This window comes from Sorex araneus, chromosome 5 (assembly GCF_027595985.1).
Source record: "Sorex araneus isolate mSorAra2 chromosome 5, mSorAra2.pri, whole genome shotgun sequence".
Lineage (NCBI taxonomy): Eukaryota > Metazoa > Chordata > Mammalia > Eulipotyphla > Soricidae > Sorex > Sorex araneus.
Window position 1 is genome coordinate 48,288,019 of NC_073306.1, and position 21,878 is coordinate 48,309,896.

Sequence of the window (21,878 nt, forward strand, 5' to 3'; positions counted from 1 at the left end):
GGTAAGACAGGGAAGAAGCTGAGAACTTCTATGTTTGCCCATGGGACTAGAGAGATAGTATAGTGGAACTTGCCTTGCAAGAGGCTTAGCCAAATTTGATCCCAAGCACCCCAAGCACAAACTAGAAATGAACCTTGAGTGCAGGACCTGAGTAAGTCCTGAGCACCACTGGGCGTGGTCAAAAAACAAATAAAATATACAGAGAGCACACCCCCTTTCTTTCTCCTTTTACAACCTCCTTATACTTTCTCCTTTCTATAAAGATTTGGAGGTTGAACTGCTCATACAAGATGGATAGCTGAGTCAGCACATGCTTTTCTTTTTATCCCTCTATTTTCCACAGGCTTGTACTTTGCTTAGAATAGCATTACCAGCTAAACTAAAAACAGTGCTCACTGGACTTGGGGGGGCAGGGGAGGGCTAGGGTTAGCAAGAATACTAAATATCTTGACACAGGAAATGTTTTAAGTTCCAGGTACAAAAGACTTGGGGCACAGCAGTCTGACAGGCCTATGTGGCTAACAGTGAAGACAAGTCTGGCATACACAGATCCTAGCTTATCTTCTTATAACAATTTTTGATGTGAGCAACCAACCACCAGCTTCCTGTAGTAGAGCTGGAGACAAACTGAAAAACATGTCAAATCCAAGTGATATTGCTCTAATGGAAAAGGGCCACTTCTTACCAATCTTCTCAATATGGCTAACTAACCCCAGGGACATCACACTAAAGGTAAAGTTCTATAAGTTTTCAAATTCAGCTTGTTCTGAAGAAAACAAGAAGATTCCAGCAAGAGGAATCTGTGTGAGATACAGAGGCAGGAAGCTGAGCCCAATCACCAGCAACTAGAATAGAAACAGGAAGTAAGCCCAGGAATAAGCATACTGTGATCTGTGGCTAGTAGCACAGACTCTCCTGCAGAAGGCAACATGCAGTATCAGGGCTGGAGCAATATGACAAAAATGTAGATGCAGAATGGCTAGCTCTGTCAGAGAAGCAGCGTTCTAGACACTGGGTGCCTACCTACCTGCACAGGTTGCATCCTGCTCTGAGAAGCCTGGACAGAAATGAGAGAGGGAACGAGGATTTCCTTTTGTGACTTTTTGAGCACTTGGGCTATAATTCAAGGGGGCTAAGTAAGATATTAGTCATACATAAAGAAAACAGGTCACCAACCAATAACAGTCTAGCTTTTCTGGATACCAAAATTGTTAGTTGCGTTTCTGTTATCTTTTTGAAAACAGACATCAAAAAGCCAGGCAAAAACTATTGGTCCTATCTCCTTTTACTGTGAAGTGTGATAAATGAGAACACATACTATAAAATTAAAGTCCTTTCAACACTGAAAAATTTTAAACCTTTAGAGGACTTGTCGTTCCAAGTCTCTCTAGATGACAAAAAGCTGGCTGCCAATTTCAGGTAGGTAGCAATTATACTGGGGCTACTCAACAAAATAGTATCTAAGTATCTGCCTGATACAGGAATTATAAACATGAGTGGTCAAGTATCAGTATAGTATAGTACTATGTTTTCATGAAGAAATTGCAAAACGGAAAGAATACCAGAGAAATATTTCAGCCAGGTTTTAAAGTCAAACTGGAGGTGTCAGAGAGACAGCAGAGCGGGAAAGATGTTTGCCTTGCATATGGCTCACCAGGGTCCAATCCCCAGCACCACATATGGTTCACCAGGAATGATTCCTGAGCACTGCTAGGTGTGGCCCCAAAGCAAAATAAATAACTAAAGTAAAAATAAAATACAAAAGCGGAAGGTTGGAGATTGGAGAGCACAGGTCAGGGGCTGGGGGGGGCGGGGGCCCACAAAGGAATATGGTAGAGGGAAGCTGACACTGGGGGATGGTATGTTTTTTGCATGAAACCCTGAGGGTGCTGGAGTGAAAGTACAGTGGGTAGGCTGTTTGCCTTGCACGCAGCTGACCCGGATTTGATTCCCAGCATCCCATATGGTCCCCTGAACACCGCCAGGAGTAATTCCTAAGTGCAGAGTCAGGAGTAACCTCTGTGCATTGCCGGGTGTGACCCAAAAAGCAAAAACAAAAACAAAAAAATAAATAAAACTTAAAGAAAAACTGATGCGAATGCATTTTTTTGACGTGGATGTTTGATGGGCAGAGATGGAGAGAGTGCCATCTTAAGCAAAATGATAGTGGCCAGGAAGGACTTGGAATTGTGAGGAGCCTCTTGTATCAGGGATACAAGAAGCTTCTGATACAAGTAGCCATTTGATATTTCATCTATAAATATTACTATCAGTTCTGAGGGTCTAGTCCCCTGTTTCTACAGCACTGACATGGGAATAACCTAAGGAGCTTTGTTTATCAATAAAGCAGGGGTAGGCCCAGGAACCTGCACTTATATCAAGTTCCCTGGTGAGATGCACTATTAGATAATGGGCCATATGTTTTCAGTAGGAAGAATGTAACCATTTAAATTAGCATTATTAAGGACACTGTGTCCCAAAGAGAATGGTATAGAATATGGTTTCTATCCATCTAATGCAGGGAGCCCAAAACCCACACTCTAGTCATCTGCCCACTACTGGAGGCAATTTCCTGGTTAGTTCCTCAAACAAGCCTGCTCTACAGAGTTGGCAATCTTCATTTTCCCTCCTCTGGATCCACAGCTATCCTTTTCAAATCAGTGTCTTCACCACAAGGAGGTTTGGGGGCACAAGTGAAATGGAGGGCCGGAGAAGTAGTACAGGTACTTGCTTTGCTTATGGCCTACTCTAGATCACTGCCAGAAATAGTCCATGAAGACTGCCGACTGTGGTCAAACGTTCCCCATCCCACCTTCAGATGAAACAGAAATTCATTTATATTCCTTTCTTTTATGACAAATCTGATAAATGTTAAAAGGAAAAGGGTTGAGGTTTTTGGCTAAATATGAACAGAGGATCAAATAGCCTATGCCTATCCTCTGCTAGGTTGTGTGCTAGAGAAAAAATTATTTCATCTAACGTACCAGTGAAAAGAGTGATAGTACCATGGGTAGGGCACTTGCCTTGCCTTGCATGCACCCAACTGGGGTTCAACCCCCAGGACCCAATATAGTCCCCTGAGCACTACCAGGACTAATGTCTGAGTGCAGAGCCATGAGTAGTTACTGAGCATTACTGGGTGTGACCCCAAACCAAAAAAAGAAAAAAAGTAGAGGCAGCCAATTCAAATCTTGGTTTTGACTTTTTAAACTTTGTGGCAGTAGTAGGGTGAGGACTGGCCACACCCAAGCAGTGCTCAAAGCTTGCTTATAGTGGTGTGCAGAGGATCACATGTGGTGCCAGGGATCAGTGTTGGGGATTCAATTTGAGATACTTGCATGCAACAACATGTGTTGCAGACCTTGAATTATATCCCTATACATTTTAGTACACTCTGGAACCTTTGAATTCCTGACATTCTAGAAGGATGGGTGTGTTGGCAAGAGATCCTTTTCTGGTCTCACTCTTGTACTCTTGAATTCTATAGAAACAACAAAGCTCCCTACTAGTTCATTTCCTGTTTCCAGTTCACTGTAACCTGCACCTTTGCCCTTCACCTCACATACATGCAGGTCTTGAGATGAAATAGAGAAATTTGGGTTGATTCAGCGTCCTCCCCATCACCAATGTCTTTTTAGAGTGCTCTTTTTCCTTTTACTCCTTCCCTCAAGTTCTCAGAAATCAGGCCTTATCCCTATCTAAAAAGAATGCCAATAGCTACTTCAGGTCTGATTTCACTGAAAAATAGATCTGGGGGTTAGGAATATAGTTCAAGTGTCTAACCTGTGTGAAAAGTACTTAGTTAAATCCCAAACACTATATGGCTTCTCAAGCAACTTCGGGTGTAGCTCTAGTGGCCCTGAGCACTGCACTGCTGAGCCAGCACTGCAGGGAGCAACCACACCATCCTGGTCCTTCTCTGATCTCTCCGTCTGTCTTGACAGGCACATCTAATTGGGCACCCATGGCTTATTGTCCAGGACTCTGACTACTTACTCCATCCTCTATGGCCAAGGAAGTTGATTTCAGTTCATGCCACATAGGTAACTCTCAAATTCCTGAGACTCACATCATACCTAAGTTTAAATTTCCTTAGCAAGTATGTTTTTAAAAAAATGAATCACTTCAAGAAATTTAACTTCTCAAAGACATTTTTCTTGCTCTTTTGGGCTTGTCTTCAGAGCTTACTTCTGACTCTGCACTCAAGGAAGGACTGTCCTGGTGGACTCAGGAGACCATATGGGGGCATCAGGGATTTAAGGTTAGCACTTGCCTGCATACTATCACTCTGGTCCCTCAAAGAAGTTCTTCTATTAACTTATTTTATCATCAGTAAGAATTCTTTTGGGGCTGGAGCCATAGTACAGTGGGAAGGGTGCTTGTCCTGCGTGCAGACAACTCAGATTTGATCCCTGACATCCCCTATGATCTCCAGAGCTTGCCATGAGTGATGTCTGAGCACAGAGCCCGAAGTAACTCTGAGTACTGATGGGTGTGGCCCCCAAACAAGAAAAGAATTGTTCCCCCACTCAATCATGAAATTTTTCACCTAATTAAATCCACTAATTCTCAGTTCTACAGATTCTTTCTTACACATATCACAATTGGGACTTGAAGACTATACAAGTGATATCAAGGGTCAGAATACATCTCTAGGCAGAAAAACATCAACAGTTAACATATTTCCTTGTTTCTAGGTTTTCCCCTTTTCAAACATACCACACACCAGCAGATCATCTTTTTCTCTTTCTTAAAAAAATATGGAGGGGCTGGAGCAATAGCACAGCAGGTAGGGCTTTTGCCTTGCACGCGGCCAACCCAGGTTAAATTCCCAGAATTCCATATGGTTCCCCAGCACAGCCAGGGGTAATTCCATGAGCCAGGAGTAACCCTGTTTTGGGTGTGACCCAAAAAGAAAGAAAAGAAGGAAGGAAAGAAGGAAGGAAGGAAGGAAGGAAGGAAGGAAGGAAGGAAGGAAGGAAGGAAGGAAGGAAGGAAGGAAGGAAGGAAGGAAGGAAGGAAGGAAGGAAGGAAGGAAATATGGAGAGGGGCCGGAGTGATAGTACGGTGGGTCAACATTTGTTCTGCACATAGTCGACCCGGGTTCAATGCACGGCATCCCATATGGTTCCCCGAGTGCAAATCCTGAGCGCAGAGCAGGAGAACCATGAGCACTGCCAGGTGTGAGGGAGGGGGGAAGGGAAGAAGGGGGAAATAATGCGTGGGGGGGGGGGGAGTGAACTAATTGCAAGTATATGTCTCAGGCTGAGATGCAGGTGAATCCAATATGAATCCAAGGACCATTATTATAAAACATTCAAGGCAATGCCTTGCACACAGGCAGCTGAAACTGGTTCGGTCCTCAGCACCATGTGATTCCCCAAGCACCACCAGATATAATTCTGGACTGGCAGGGTGGCCCACATAATTCCCTGCACAGCACTGCATCCCTGGGCCCTTATATTATATCCTCAGTTGGCTGAGAATTATAAGGACTCAAGCCTCCTGAGACTAGCACCCCACCACCAAAACAAACAAAAAAACGCAACAAAAACACCACACACACAAAAACAACCCCCCCCCACCAAAAACAAACTAATAACATCAATTTTATTACCTATCTACAAGATCAAATCCAAGTTACTTGTTTAGATCGCCAGGGCCTCAAATTTTGTGATCTAACTTTTTCTCCTATTACTTCCTACCCCCAACTCCAGGAAGCCTCATTCTAACCAAACTCTCAAATATACATTTATACTGTACTCTATGCCCATTGAGTCTCTGCTCAAATTCTACTTTTCCTTTACAATAATCCAAGTATATCAACATTTAGCTCAATCTGAATTTGGCATAAGGGTCCTCCCTGACTAGATATAATAAATGCATGATTAAGTTTACCAAACAGCACTCATCTTCACATTCAGATTTCTCTTTTACTAATGAAACTGAGGGAAATACTTGAGGGCAGCAAACCTATTATATTTGGAATCCTAGACTTAAAGAGTTTAGGTTATTTCTTTTTTGGGTCACACCCAAGTGATGCTCAGGAGCTGCTCCTGGTGGTGCTTGGGGGACCATATGGGATGCTGTGGATTGAACCTGGATCGCTGTGTGCAAAGTAAACACCCTACCCCTAGATTACTTCTAAAGTCATCAAATTCCAAACCTTCTCAAATGCCTATTTGCCTTATATATAACACCTACAGCAAACAATGACCTGTTTTGTTTTTTTTTCTTCCTTTTTGGACCACACTTGATGGTGTTAAGGGAGCCATATTCAGTGCAGAAGATTGAACCAGGATGACGTCCAAAGTAGCTGCATGCAAAGTGGTTTACCTCCTGTACTATCCTTTCTGGCCCCTGTTTTTATTATTGCTTTTTTTCCTTTAGCCCCTGTTTTTAATCTTTGTTTTGGGAACTAGACAAAAGCTCCAGGGCTAGAGTGTATGGAGGAGTCCAGGGTTTGATCTGCAGCACCATATATGATCCCCTGAACAACAGGAAATTGCCACTGAGCTTCACTGGGTGTGGTCCCCAAACCCTCTTCTAATAAGTTACAACAACATTTTCTACATCACAAAGATATTTCTGTGTTAACAGCAACAACAATATCCTTCTGATCACAAAGAAACTTCTGTGTCAAACTTGGGCTTAAGCCTATAAGGTTTAAGCTGCCATGGGTATTCATGGGTTCTAAAGCAGCAATATTACTTGATAACTTTTAGTGATTTTGTTGAGGACACACACCCTTAGAAGAAAAAGAAACAGTTGTCTTCGGGAATCTCTGGCAAGTCATGAGGTATGAGAAAGAATGGGGGACTGAAAAAAAAGACAACAAGGAAGGGCAAAGGAAACCAGAATCAAAATCCACTTCAGAGGTAGAGTACAGGGGCTGGAGTGATAGCACAGTGGGTAGGGTGTTTGCCTTGTATGCGGCCGACCCGGGTTCGATTCCCAGCATCCCATATGGTCCCCTGAGCACCGCCAGGGTAATTCCTGAGTGCAGAGCCAGGAGTGACCCCTGTGCATTGCTGGGTGTGACCCCCCCCCAAAAAAAAAAAACAGAGGTAGAGTACAATTTGGTGACTAAGTTATGGAAATGATTCAGTAACACAGAGGAGAAGAGTTTCCAGGATAATCTGGCAGTACAGGAGTTATCGTAATCCAGGAATAAAATACCAAGGCCACAGCTGCAAGGCTCACGTGTCACTCTCAAGACTTTTTTTTGGGGGGGGGAAGGAGGAGGGAGGGCACTCAGCATTGGCGGGGTTCAGCCTGGCCACTCAGATGAGCAGGGGCTAATCTGCCATGTTTAGGGATCATGTCTGGCTGGGAATCAATCTGGAGTTGGCTCCATGCAAAGAAAGTACCTTAATCCTTGTATTTCTCTAGCTTTCTCAAATCCCCTTTCTACCATTTTAAATTCACACTTTCACTAGATGTCAAACTATAAAATAAATCACTACTACTCTCAATTTTTTTTTCTCTTCCTTTCTAAGGACTATATAAAGCTTCTGCTTCAATCACCAATGGTCTTGGAACTTCAATACCAACAGAGTTTGTTAGAAATGAAAATTTGGCACCCTATTACTACAGAATCAGAAGCCAGTGTTTTAAATAATCTTTAGGGATTTTTTTTTCTTTTCTTGGGTGGTGCTAGATAATAGAACCTAACTCTCACAATCTGCCAAGACATTAATTTTACCATTGAGCCGCTGCACCCCAGCCCTATCCCCAGGCCCAGTGATTCTGAAAGTTTGAGAAACACAAATCTAACTAACTGTCCAGATAAAGGCTTTCAATACTATAGCTATTTTCCATCACTGATCTGAAATTTGATTGTATGTACATTTTCAAGACTACTGACAAATATGTTTCTGTAAGAAAAATTGGGGAAGTATTCATTATTCTAAGGAAGCCACATATATCTAGGTGAATTATTAAACAAGTGTTTTTTTTTTAAACTTTAAACCGTTTTTATTGTATCACCATCAATTACAGAGATTCATGATTCAGGTGTACAGGGCACCAACACAAATCCCTTCACTGGTGTCCACTTCCGTTTGCCAATATCTTGTTTGCCCCCTACCCCTTGGATCTGCCTCTATGGCAGGCAATATTTCCCTAACAAAAGTTTTTTTTTAAAAGATGAATTCCAAGTCATTGTCAAGACTACCGACTATAATCGACCATCCTACTAATTCAGAAGACTCACAAATAAAGACAATTAAGGACATACTGAAACACTTTAGAGATTTGTCCACCCAATATTTTGGTGGAAGGACACACCCCAGTAATATTCGGGGGTCACTCCTGACTCTAAGCTCAGGGATCACTCCTGGTAGAGCTTGGGGAGGCCACACGGATGCCACAAATCAAACCTAGGTGAGCCAAAAACTAGGCAAACACCCTAACCTCTGTACTATCCCCTAACCCCCACCTATTTTCAGTTGTTACTGTCAGTGTCATTTATTGGGTGACATCCAATGGTCCTGAGATAACTCTCAGAATTTGCTCTGGGGTTATGCCTGGGGCTGCTAAAGGAATCACTCAGTACAGGGGATGGAACCTGGGGCTCCAACCCTTGGAACCATCTTTCCAACTCTGTTTATGTATTCCTTGCAAGAACATCTGGAGGGTGGGGCCCTCACCCAGCAGTGCTCAGGGATCACTCCTACTGGGGCTTGAGGGACCATACGGGGTGCCAGGGACTGAATCCAGTTTGCCCATAGAATGCATATGTTCTGTTCATTATACCATCTTTCCAGGTCCAAGCATTTTTAACATATGGTGAAGCAGTAGATATTTCACAAGACAGATGCAAACCCTAACTCTACTTCTTCCTGAAGCCACTATTAGGAAGCACAAATATGCCTTCTAGTAAAACTATGTAATACGTGCTTTGCTCTAGCAGCAAAATCAACAATTTGATTATGTGGTTAAACTGTGTGCCCTTTCAGACATACACTTTCTGGATGAGCACAATAAACTGCTATGGTTTATGCATTTAGTGAGTTGGAGTCTACTGTACACCAGGCATTATGATGGCAATGAATAAGCTGACCCTCACTGAGCCCGTATTAATTGAAATTATATGAATAAGCTTGGGTATGAAGCATTCAGTGATGCACTTCAGTGGTAGAGTTGCCCAGCATGATGTGTGAGCCCCTTGCCTGGATCCCTAGCACTGAGGGAAGGGGAATAAATTATAAAGCATGAGTGCTAAGTTAGTTTTCTATAGCAAAGGAGCCTCTCAGTTTGGAATAAGGGATCTCCACAAGGGCTGTAAATGAGAATCAACCAGGACAGCTTCTAATTATACCAAATGTCCAAGACCCACCCAAATCAAACAAATCAATTGCTCTGATTCCTGGCCTCTAGTTTTAAAGGTCACTCACTTCTAGGAATTCTAACACAAAATCAAGGTAAAGAACCACTGTTCTTCGCTTCACAAGATACATGTTAGTACACAGAGGTCAATAATACAATGTCTGTCCTGTGGGAGCTTATCATCTACTGAAGGAGACATAAAGAGGTAGAAGTACCAATAAATGATCTGGACAACATGGAGCAAATATAACAGCTTTGTTTTGCTGGGCTACTATCCTGATATATAAGCATGCTCTTGTATGGGTACAAGGATTATGGAAAAGTTATCTCAACTTTTACCTGTATTAACAACTTTTGGGTTCTTTTTTTTTTTTCTTTTTGGGTCACACCCAGCAATGCTCAGGAGTTACTCCTGGCGGTGCTTGGGGGACCATATAGGATGCCAGGGATCGAATCTGGGTCGGCCGCGTGCAAGGCAAACGCCCTACTCGCTGTGCTATCGCTCCGGCCCCTAACTTTTGGGTTCTTAAGATAGGTACTCAGGTACTAATTTTTTTTTCATACTTTTTGGTATGTCTTAAATACTGCAGCTTTTAATTTATTTAAAGTGAAGGAAGGCAATTTTTATTAAACAAAACTTGCTTAGAAAGACGTGAGAGGACAGAAAGGGGAAATGTGTTCAAGAGAGAACAGAATTCTCCAGGATAGAAATAAGCAAACAGAGACAAGCAAGTGACATATGTGTTCAAGGGAGAACACAGGCTTGAAGAGCCTATTGCAGCTTTTTTTTTTTTTTTTTTTTTTGCCTATTGCACCTTTTTGAAAGCCTTGGTGAGTGAAAACATGATAGAAGTTATTTATGCTGAGTTTTGAAAACAGCCTGAGTTTTAGTTTTTGGGCCTGAGAAATAGACAGTACTGTGGGTAAGGAACTTATTTTGTGAATGGCTGACCAGGTTCCACACCTTGTTTGCATATGGTCCCCTAGCACTTTCAGGAATGATTCCTGAGCACAGATCCGGAGTGGTGGGGCCATTAAGAAACAAAGAATGTAAAGCAAGGCAGAGAGTAAACAACAATGATATAGCGGTTCTCTGCTGATGGTCAAGCAGCAAAGAGGAATTTGTTAGATATGCAAATTCTCAGCTTTACTCCAGATCTACTGAAGCAGAATGGAGGAATGGGTAGGAGTGTACAGTAATGTATGCTTCCAAAAGATGCCTAGGTAATATTAAGGATTTGAATTTTATTCTGAGACAGTTTTTTTTAAAAAAAGGATTTAAACAGAAGAATAATATTCATCCTAACAATTAATGGTTTGATATTAATAGACGAGCAAAAGCTCCTCAAAACCTAACTTTCATAATAACCAGAATCAGAAATCATAGTCTGAAATTAAAGGTTGTGATGTCTTTAAGAATAAGCAGTTAATGTAAATGAGAAAGAGTGCATGTCAAAAAACGGAGGGGTGGTCCTATAGATAGCCTCATATTTACTCTGTAGCCAAATAAAAACAGAAGAACCATAAACATCTGCTGGTTGAAGGCAGACATTGTACAGATGTACAAATCACCCAACACAGCTGCTTAAGAAAGGAGAGTGCTCTTTTGTAGGGGAATTCTGACTTCTCTTGTCTTCAAATATCTGTTTCCCAAACACAGTTGAACAAGGCATCAAACCAAAATGTCAAAGAATAGCCACCTTCTGTTTCTTGGTCTAAATAGCAGAGGAATAAAAAAGTTATTTAGTATGACTAGAGAGACAGTAGGGGCACTTGCCTGGCACATGTCAACCAGGATTTAATCCCCAGCATCACATGGTACCCTGAGCAATCCCAGAGTACACTGCGGTCAAAAAAGTAATTCAGGGGCTGGAGTAATAGCACAGTGGGTAGGGCATTTGCTTTGCAAGAGGCCGACCTGGGTTCAATTCCCCGCATCCCATATGGTCCCCTGAGCACCACCAGGAGTAATTCCTGAGTGTACAGCCAGGAGTAAGCCCTTTGCATCACCGGGTGTGAACCAAAAAAAAAGTAATTCAACTGCCAATAACCCAGTCTGCTCACCTCTCATGTGGAACTGACACCAGAAAGTAAATGGCGCATTTGGATGAATCTATCAACTTGGGAATGCTCCTTGTGACAGGATGACTATGAACAACCCAACACACCATTCTGTGCCAAAGTGGTTAGTAACAAACATTTATTTCAGTAAGGCGTATCAGAAGCTTTTGGACTCAAGAGTACAAGGTTTTTAACCTTTCAAAGACGCGCAGATTTGTGCACTAGGCTTCTCAGGAACTGAAAATACCAAAAAAGCAGTTCTGTCTAAAAGTCACTAGGAACAAGCAGAATTTTTTCCTTTGTTTTTGGGTCCTAACCAGCAGTCTGAGGGATCACTCTTGGTGGAACTTGAGGAACCATATGTGGTGCCAAGTATTTATCCTGAGTCAGTCCTGTTCAAGGCAAGTGCCTTACCTGCTATACTGTATCTCTGGTCCCCTAGAAACTTAGTTTTTGGTTTCTACTTGCAGTGCCAGCTACACAATCAGCAATATTCAGGGGACCATATGGTGCTGGGCCACAAGAAAACAAGCACCTTAATCTATTCCTATTAATAGATTATTATTAATAGTAATTGTTAATTACTATGCTATTTTTTCAGCCCTAGTAGAAACTTTCTGATTGATGTGGATAATCTGTAGCACTTGTAGAAATCCACAAATTGGGTTCTTGTCATAATGATACTTCACCTAGACTTAGCCTCAAAATATAAAGGAGGGGCCGGAGCGATAGCACAGCGGGTAGGGCGTTTGCCTTGCACGCGGCCGACCCGGGTTCGATCCCCGGCATCCCATATGGTCCCCCAAGCACTGCCAGGAGTAATTCCTGAGTGCAAAGCCAGGAGTAACCCCTGAGCATTGCTGGGTGTGACCCAAAAAAGCAAAAAAAAAAAAAAAAAAAAATATATATATATATATATATATATATATATAAAGGAGTATACATTTCCATCCCTCTCGGAGAGCCCGGCAAGCTACTGAGAGTATCACGCCCGTACGGCAGAGCCTGGCAAGCTATCCGTGGCATATTCGATATGCCAAAAACAGTAACAAATCTCACACTGGAGACGTTACTGGTGCCTGTTCAAGCAAATCGATGAACCACGGGAAGACAGTGCTACAGTGCTATACATTTCCAACTGTCTCAGGCTAAAAAAGGACATTCCAGTCAAGTTCAGGATGTAGAAAAGAACTGCAAGACAAAAGTGAGGGACAAGGAGATAGTATAGCAGGTATGCTTGCCTTACAGGCAAGCTGACTAGGTTTGATCTCTAACACCCTATATGGTCACTAGAACCTGTTAGAAGTAATCCCTGAATGCAAAGCCAGGAAGGAGAAAGCCCTGAGCATAGCTGGTGTGGCCCCAAACCAAAATAAAAACAAAACAAAACAGGAGACCACAGAAATAAATGATTGCCTTATTTAAACACTTCTTCCAATTAGAAAGTCAATAGTCTCAGAAATCCCACCTTATACACTGACCTGGAAAGCCACAACAACAAATGCTGGGGGACTCCAAAGACCTTGTCTCTTGGTACTTAGGAGACTATGCCATGACAAGGATTAATCATGCGGCTCCCACAAGCAAAGCACACATGCCAGCCATATAAATGATCTCCCATACGAGCTACCTACTATTTTACTAGCAATTAGAGCATCCTTTTGCCTGTGCCAAGTAGACTTATTTTCAGAACAGGTAGTGGTAGAGCTAAAACTAGGTCCAACCATTCCCAGAAAATGAGTCTACTATTCATAAGCTGGCCGTTTTTCAGGGTTTGGGGGTTTGTTTCTTGAGGGCATGGGGCCTCAGCCAAGTAGTGTGGGCTTGAGGTGGTTCAATACTTAGGTCCAGTGGTGCTGAAGCCCACATCAGAGACAATCTGGCAGTAATTCTCAGGTTGACATTTTCAGGCTGAAGAAACTATGTATGGGATTATAGTGTTAATAGCTCATATCTATGAAATGCCTAAGATACACAGGCCTGACTCTATTCAATGTTTATACTACCTTACCTTTAGGTCCATTTTATAGTGTAAAAAACTAAGGCATGAAAAGATTAAATGAACAGTCCAAACTATAGTTAATGGCCAAGTCAGAATGCAGACCCAGGGTTGAAGAGATTAGTACAGCGGGTAGGGCGCTTGCCTTGCACATGGCCAACCTGGGGCTTATCCCATATGTGTTCCTTGCCTCCAGGAGTGATCACTGAGAGCAGAGCCAGGAGTCAGCCCTGAGTTCTGCTGGATATGGTCTCAAAACAAAAAACAAAACAGAGAACAGACACAGGAACTCTGGCTCTGAAGTCAAAGCTCTTCATCAGCAGACTACACTGTCTTTGCTCAGGATACTCACTGGTTCCATGAATATTAAATATCTAGCAACAGGCACTCTACAAAAGCATTAATCACACAAAACAGTAATGAGATAAGCTGCTTTTACTTTGCCATGCTTAATGCACCCAGATCCTACTTTCTAATTAAATGCTAAGACAAAATACTAAGAACGAATCTTCAAGTTTAATGAAAAAAAAAAAAAAAACCCAAAACCCAAAACCAAAAGAAAAAAGAAAACAAAACAAAACAACAAAAAACCCAAACCGCTGGGCCAGAGAGATAGTACAGTGAGTAAGGCTGTTTGCCATCCAGGATTAATCTCTAGCACTGTACATAGTCCTGAGCACCTCCAGAAGTGATCCCTGAGCAGATCCAGGAAGGACAAAGTCCTGAGCTTGCCAGGTATAGCCCAAAATCAAACAAAAAACTTTTTAAACAACTTTTGACATAGTGTTTCTCTACCCCTTTCCCACATCCTTGGCTCAATAACCCAAGATTAAAAACAAAACCAAGGCCGCCGAGATGTGATCCTGGGGGCCACATCTGTGTGGCCTCTCCACAGCTGCACGAGCATGACTCCAGAGGCCAGCTAAACTACTTTTGCTATGGGCAGCTCCTTGCAGAATGTCTCCAGACTGAGAACTAAGCTGCGGCCCCATGTCTGCTCAGGAGGGGAAAGGTATTTCTCTCTCTCGCCTTTTTCCTTGCCAGGGGTGAAGGGCGTGGTGACCGCCATATTCCAATATCTGGAAGAAATTTCCCTGGACTTACTTGGTTGCTAAAATACTGAAATCCAAAATCGCGCAGCCGCAATACATATCTCTTCACAAAAGGTCTGACTCCAGTGGGGGAACTCCTAACAGTAATAGTGAGGTTTTTGTTGAAATATTGAATGTAACCAAAGGAAAGAGAAAGTAAAGTGAAATTTATCAGTTCGGGCAGCGGCGGGATGGGAGGTATACTGGGTTTTTGGTGTGTGTGTGGTTTTGTTTTTTTTTTTTTTGGTGGTGGAATATGGGCACTGGTGAAGAGATTGTTGTTTTAGCTGTTTTAGTATGTATAACTGAGACTTAAAACCTGAAAGCATTATAATTTTCCACATGGTGATTCAATAAAATTAAAAAAGAAAAAAACAAACAAACACCAAAACACTCCCTTTAAATAGAGATCACAAACCAATTCCCTGGCAGCCAACACAGACATTTCACAAGATCAGTCCATAAATTTCTATTCAGAATTTTAGACCTAAATTCTAGAAGTAATCATTCCAGTTAGCTTAGTATCACAAAGAAACCAAATCAGAACTTAGTTTTCTTTGCTTTCCTCTCTGCCCTGATGATCTTTGAGAGGGTGGCAGAAATACTCACAGGCAAGCTCGAGGGTCTTGACTGAAGACTCAGGTTCATATCTTCTTGTCCTCCCTTACTGGAGGTCATTGAGGGGGCTGAGGATGCCTGAGACCCAAATGAATCTTGAGATAATTCCTAAAACAAGAAAAATTAAAAACTGTGAAGATCTGATAGTGATAAACTACAGAAGTTTACTTCATGTAAAAGGCTAAAGAACTCTCCACACAAGGAAAGTTGGGTGTGAGATTGCCTATAATTGTCCTCAACAAAGGCAAAAACTTAAGCTGTGGTTCCTGAGACAATAATATCAAAAGTGGGTAAAAATGGCTCTTTATGATGACATCTTCGCGCTTTCATCATCCAGAGAAATTATTCCTTGGGCATAAATACTGGCTAACTACAAGTTATGCATTCATTGAGAAAATGATTTTAAAACAAAAAATAAATCCATGTTACAAATACTACATTAAAACAAATAATGCTGGGCTGGAGTGATAGCACAGCAGGTAGGGTGATTGCCTTGCATGTGGCCAACTGGGGTTCGATTCCCAGCATTACATATGGTCCCCTGAGCACTGCCAGGAGTAATTCCTACGTGCATGAGCCATGAGTAACCCCTGTGCAATACCGGGTCTGACCCAAAAAGAAAAAAAACCCAAACAAAACAAAACAAAAACAAATACTGCTTCTTTTATAGACATTGTCTTGGGATAAGGTATTTATTCTAACAAATGTCATCTATACACAAATATTTTAGTGCACTTATCATTCAGTCACTTTTTCTCCTCTGTTCTTCTCTCTTCATTTTCTTTTCTTTTTTCCTTTGGCGGAATTGTGGGGGAAAGGGGAGTGGTGCGGGCAGGGACTCCCAAATGGTGCACAGGAGTCCTTGCAATTCTTGGCCAACCAGGCTAGCAATTCAATGTTAGGGCACAAGAATGACTTGGTCCTTGTAGTCTCCATGCCACACACGGATTACTCAGGCCACACAGAGTGGTGCTTGGGGAAACAATGTTTCAGGGTTGACAATATTCAGGGAACCACTTGGTACCAGGGATCTCTCCAGCCCCCTTTTTCACTCTTTTAAGAATAAGGTCCAGTTTGTTATTTCATCACCTATCCTGTTCACAGGCAGGGCTAGAAGTCTCAGCTATTTCTCAAAATCAAATCCTCTACAGGTAAAAGGATCTGCCAACACTGAGAATTTTCTAAAATGTCAACTCTAATGGAAATGCCAAATAAAAGAGTTTAAAAGTGTGTGTGTATAGGGGGGGGGGGGGGCCTGGAGCAATAGCACAGCAGGTAGGGCATTTGCCTTGCACAGGGCCTATCTGGGTTCGATTTCCAGCATCCCATATGGTCACCCAAGCACTGCCAGGAGTGATTCCTGAGTGCAGAGCCAGGAGTAACCCCTGAGCATCACTGGGTGTGACCCCCCCACACACAAAAAAAAAAGAAGAAAGAAAAAAAAAAGTGTGTGTGTGTGTGCGCGCGCGCGAGAGTGTGCGTGCACGGAGGTCGGGGGGGCGGTGGTGGTGTCTCTGGGCCCCACCTAGTCATGTTCAAGGGTTACTCCTGGTTCTACATTCAGGAATTACTCTTGGTGGTGCTCTGGGGACAATATGAGACACCAGGGATCGAAGCCAGGTTGTCAGCATGCAAGGTAAGTGCCCTATCCATTGCATCATTGTTCCAGCCCCAAGTCCAAAGTATTTTGAGCAATGGCGAATATAATAGCAGTCAGAATGAATGTACGGCACTGCCCTTTTAGGGGCTTTGGGCTTACTCCTGGCTGTGCTCAGGGATCACTCCTGGTAGGGGATCAAACCCAGATTGGTCACATGGAGGGTATGTGCTCTACTCGTTGCACTCTCTCTCTAGTACATGACTTTAAAAAAAAAAATTAGAATTTACCTTAGTGCTGAAGCTCTGACACACTAGCTAAAAAATAATGCCATTTTAAAATTCTTTTCTGTTTATACCCTTTTGTTGTCCTATTTCTTCATCAATAAGAAGCGCTACAGGTTTCTATGCAGTTAGGAAGGTTATGCTATTATTAGTTCTGTCAATTTAGTTACCATGTTTACCCAGGATTTAATTAGTTTTTAAGTGCATATTAGAGAAGCAGTTATATGTTAAGTTCTCATAACACAATCCACCAAACTGCCTGCGATCATACAAAGGGAAGGACGAGGGACAGAAGTATCTTACCTGTGGTGGAGGGAAGCGCTGCTGAGAATAGGCAGTTTGCTGTGACTGCTGAGACTGGGACTGAGGGTATGCAGCCTGCTGGGAAAGTGTCGAGGATGCTGGCTGCTGAGGTTGCTGCTGCTGGTAGGGAGACTGTGCCTGTGGCTGTGAGTAGGGGGGCTGGCTCTGGGAGTGCTGCTGGGTTGTAGACTGCTGAGAGGGGTATGGAGTAGGGGACTGCTGATGTGGAGGCTGGGATGGCTGCTGGGAATATGGAGCCTGGGAGGACTGGAGCTGTGGTGGCTGCGACTGCGGTGGCTGCTGATACGATGATTGAGCATGAGGGGTCTGGGATTGTGGCTGCTGAGAATAGGGTGGTTGCTGCTGCTGCTGGGGATGAGGACTCTGCTGGTTGTAATATGGAGTCTGGCCCTGCTGACCATACCCACTGGGGCCTTGTTGTCCATAGGGAGGAATCTATAAAAAAGAAAAGGATACTTTTAGTATCAAATCTAGATAAAGAAAGGTAAGATCTATCAGAAGCTCTGCCTGGAGAATGAGTACACAATGCCAAGCTAAGTCTCACATTAGGAAGCCCATGATTTTTCTACCACCCCTTTCTAAACAGAGAAAGGAAAAGAAAAGATGGGTGGCTGTTTGTTGGCTTGTAAGTGGACTGCACAGAAAATTTGTGCTTAAATATTTGGCCAATTATCAAGAGCTCAAGAGCAGCTATTTCCACCAATATGACAAGTTTACTTTTTTTTTTTATCATAAACTAGACTTTTAACACTAGTAACCTTTGTCCTTGCCACAACAGAAAGTCAGTGACACTATCTCATTTTCTATATTTTAGGGCTAGTTTTATTTTAAAATCTTTTTAAGTTTGGCTCTATGAATATTAGGGTTTTTTGTTGTTGTTGTTTTTTGTTTTTGTTTTTTGCTTTTTGGGTCACACCCAGCGATGCACAGGGGTTATTTCTGGCTCATGCACTCAGGAATTACTCCAAGTGGTGCTCAGGGGACCATATGGGATGCTGGGAATCGAACCCAGGTTGGCCACATGCAAGGCAAATGCCCCACCCACTGTGCTATTGCTCCAGCCCCCTATGAAGGTTAGGTTTTATATTTTTTTTGTATTTATGTAAAGTTAGGTTTTCAACTTCCACTTTCTGTTGATGATCATTCAAATATAAACAATAAAAAATGCTGTTAAAAAAAACTCAAAAGATAGTAGTACAGGTAAATGGAGATGAACATTTGTAATAGTGCTGCCAACCTGGGTTTGCTCCCTAGCACCCCATATGGTCCCCCAAGCACCACCAGAGATTCCCTCCACCCTCCACAAGTTAGCATGTTTGTTCTTCTCTCCTCACTTCTTCTATACTCAACCCTCCTAAACACTCATTTTGAACTGCATGTTCAAGCTATATCTTGAAGGAGCACTTCCATCTCTAGGGCACATGGTAGAAGTTTTCGTGGAGCAGGGACATGCACTGTTCGGTCACCTTCTGTCTTCTTCCATCTCCTTTGAGGTGGACAGGGAGCAGTTTTTAATAGAGCAATGGAAACAGCACATTGTAACTAATGGTTGTTATACAGAATCTGGCCAAAGATTTGTTCTAATTTCATAACTCATAGACAAAATCCTGGTTAGCAGCAAAGGTTAAGGTAATCAGAATCATCATCTACCTGCTGTGCATAAGAGAGACCGCCCATGGTACTCTGTGTCCGGCCCTGCATGGTCATCGGGTACCGCTGCGGGGTCTGGGACCCATATGGCTGCCCTGGGTACCCATGTCCTTGCTGTGGTCCTGATGGAGGTCCCTGTTGTTGCGAGTATGGGTTAGTCCCGCCATATGGCTGAGGTCTCATCTTGCCCATCTGATCCATCGGACTGGACGGCTACAAAATAAAAAGCATTTTATTAACCTGAAGCTATTATACCTTTGAACAAAACTCAGTTTTTTTTTAGTCTTTGTGCCACATAAGAAACAAGTTTCTATAAAAAAGTAATGGTATAGCTCTAGTAATAGCTGGGCAAGTGATTAAACATTCCTTAGAACCTTGATTTTGCTACATGTAAGTAGAAGATACCACAAATTTCTGAAAGCCAACTTATAAGCTATATACGACTTTGTAAGTGTAATTTTACTTGAGAACCAACAGACAGGTCAGGTATGAATCAAACAATCTCTGTACTCTATATGTAAAATAAGATCAAGGTACCTCAGCTGGGAGAGAAAGGTGCCGCTAAACCATGACCTTATTGAGGTTTATGCTACAATACTGTTTGGAAACTCAAATAAGAAACACTTAGGGGCTGAAGAAAGAGTACAGTGGGCAGGATGTTTGCCTTGAACCTGGCCAACCTGGGTTCGATCCCAACATCCCATGTAGTCCCCTGAGCACCACCAGGAGTGATTCCTGAGTGCAGAACCAGGAGAAACCCCTGAGCATTGCCAGGTGTGGCCCCAAAACAAAGATAAAAATAATTTGAGGGGACAAGAAGAACAGAACTTTTGTCTCTTAAAAAAAAACAAAACCAAAATATTGGTCTGGAGTGATATTACAGCACATAGGGCATTTGCCTTGCACATGGCTGGCCCAGATTCAATCCGTAGCATCCCATTTGGTCTCTCAAACACTGTCAGAAGTGATCCCTGGATGCAGACCCACTGAGCACCACTGGATGTGACCACCCCCAAAACAACAAAAACACCCCCAAACCCCAAGATACAGAGGTATAGCATAGCAAAAGTAATGAAAGCTCAAAATTCAATTCACAGGTAGTTTGACTATTAATTAGTTTTCTTTTCAGTTCGGTAAGCAATACATTAAATCAGCTGGCTCACTTTTTAACATAAATTTATCTATAGAACCTATAAGACAGTTGCAGCATGCTTTTCCTTGCTGAAATAGCTGCAAATATCTACCAGTGGTATGGATGGAAAGGAGTTTCTCTAAGCCCCTTAAATAGATACTCAAGTAGAAGAATATGGTTAGTCCTGACATAACACTTAAAAACTGAATCTTGGGGCAGGAGCGGTAGCACAGCAGGTAGGGCGTTTACCTTGCACAAAGCTGACCCGGGTTTAATTCCCAGCATCCCATATGGCCCCACGAGCACTCAGGAGTAATTCCTGAGTGCAAAACCAGGAGTAACCCCTGTGCATCTCCAGGTGTGACCCAAAAAGCAAAAAGAAAAAAATAAAACACCCCCAAGCCCTGAATTTTACTTAAAACTATGAGTATGAATGTCACTAACTCTAACATAAAGATGCTCAGTGATTATTAGCATGCATCTGCAAATCATCTGTAAAGCTTCTTAAACCACCAGACTATTGGAACCTGCCCCCAGAATCTGTGTGATTCAATAGATATAGAAAGGAGCCTTGTACATATATTTGCAATACATTCCCAGGAGATGTTGCTGCTGCTGGTCCAGGGGTGATACATCTTTGTAGTTATTTTATTCAATAATTAATACATTATTCTACAACATTATCCTACAATTTAAGGTAAGGCCTTCAATAACCAAAAGCCTTACAAAACTGGAGAAGGGAAAAACAGTTGGTTGTCTGTATTTTTGGGGAGGTGGCAGAATATTATTACATAAAAGAGAAAAAACTATCATAAAGAAAATGGATAATAATCACAACTTTCCTTCTAAATACCAAGAAAAAAAGAATAGAAATAAAGATCCGACTACAGATGAAATTTCAACTGAAGGTAATAGTGATAGTATCCTCCAAAGTTTCTAAGCCACAGTAAAACTGTATCCCCCAAATCACTACATGTCAATAACACTAAAGGACTCTTCAACATTTTCAACAACTACAATTGAATAATACCTGCACCCCCCAATCCTGCCTCTGTATCAGAAGCTCCAACTATGTTTATAATAATTTTGAAGATAGGCAAATTCTTGTAACTATTAGAAAGTTCACATTTATCAGGAAATAAAGTAAGTTATAAATAGCATGTGTGTTCCCCAGATATACCTGGCATTGAAGTCAAAACCAGAATCACCATTCTGGGGACTGGAGAGATTAGTACAGAGGGCAGAGTACTTGCCATACACATGACTAACCCAGATTTGATCCCCAGCACTCTGTATAGACCCCCAAATCCCATCAGAAATGATCCCTGAATGCAGAGCACCACTGGGTGTGGCCCCAAAACAAACCAAAAACATCATCATCCTTTCCTGCAAAGAGCTCTCAGGGCCACATCATCAGATCCTCATCTCATTCCAGATTGCAGCTAATGTCCATGTGGCCCTCAGCTGAACAGGAAGACCAGCTCACTCTGTGTATCTCTGTCAATCCAGAGTTTCCCACAAAACATGAGGCGCAGTACCATGGTTACCATGGAGCTTCTAAAGCAGGTGCTATTAACCAGGGCTAAGATCGGAATTTTCTGTGAAGCCTTAGGAATGCTTAGACCTCTATCTAGATTCCAATGTGGCCTGGGCTGCTCTCTCTATTTCTTTACATCCTTTAGTGACTCTAATGAGAACCAATGATTTAGAAAAAAAAAAAAAGCCCAATAAAATTTTCCGTGACTTGTGGCTCTGAAGTGCTTGAAATATAGCAATATGAATGAGGAACTTA

The 21,878-nt window shown here is 42.3% G+C and overlaps 1 protein-coding gene across 2 annotated transcripts in view; it reads right to left on the reverse strand.

Moving 5' to 3' along the window:
* The window catches only part of ARID1A (AT-rich interaction domain 1A), a 93,196-nt gene that overhangs the window by 38,683 nt on the left and 32,635 nt on the right, over positions 1 to 21,878 (reverse strand). For both annotated transcript variants that reach the window (XM_055137498.1, XM_055137497.1), the window contains exons 2-4: positions 18,955 to 19,167; positions 17,284 to 17,739; positions 15,091 to 15,207 (exon numbers count right to left, since the gene is read on the reverse strand). In XM_055137498.1, coding sequence (XP_054993473.1) covers positions 15,091 to 15,207; positions 17,284 to 17,739; positions 18,955 to 19,167 — 786 coding nt within the window. The remainder of the gene's footprint in view (positions 1 to 15,090; positions 15,208 to 17,283; positions 17,740 to 18,954; positions 19,168 to 21,878) is intronic.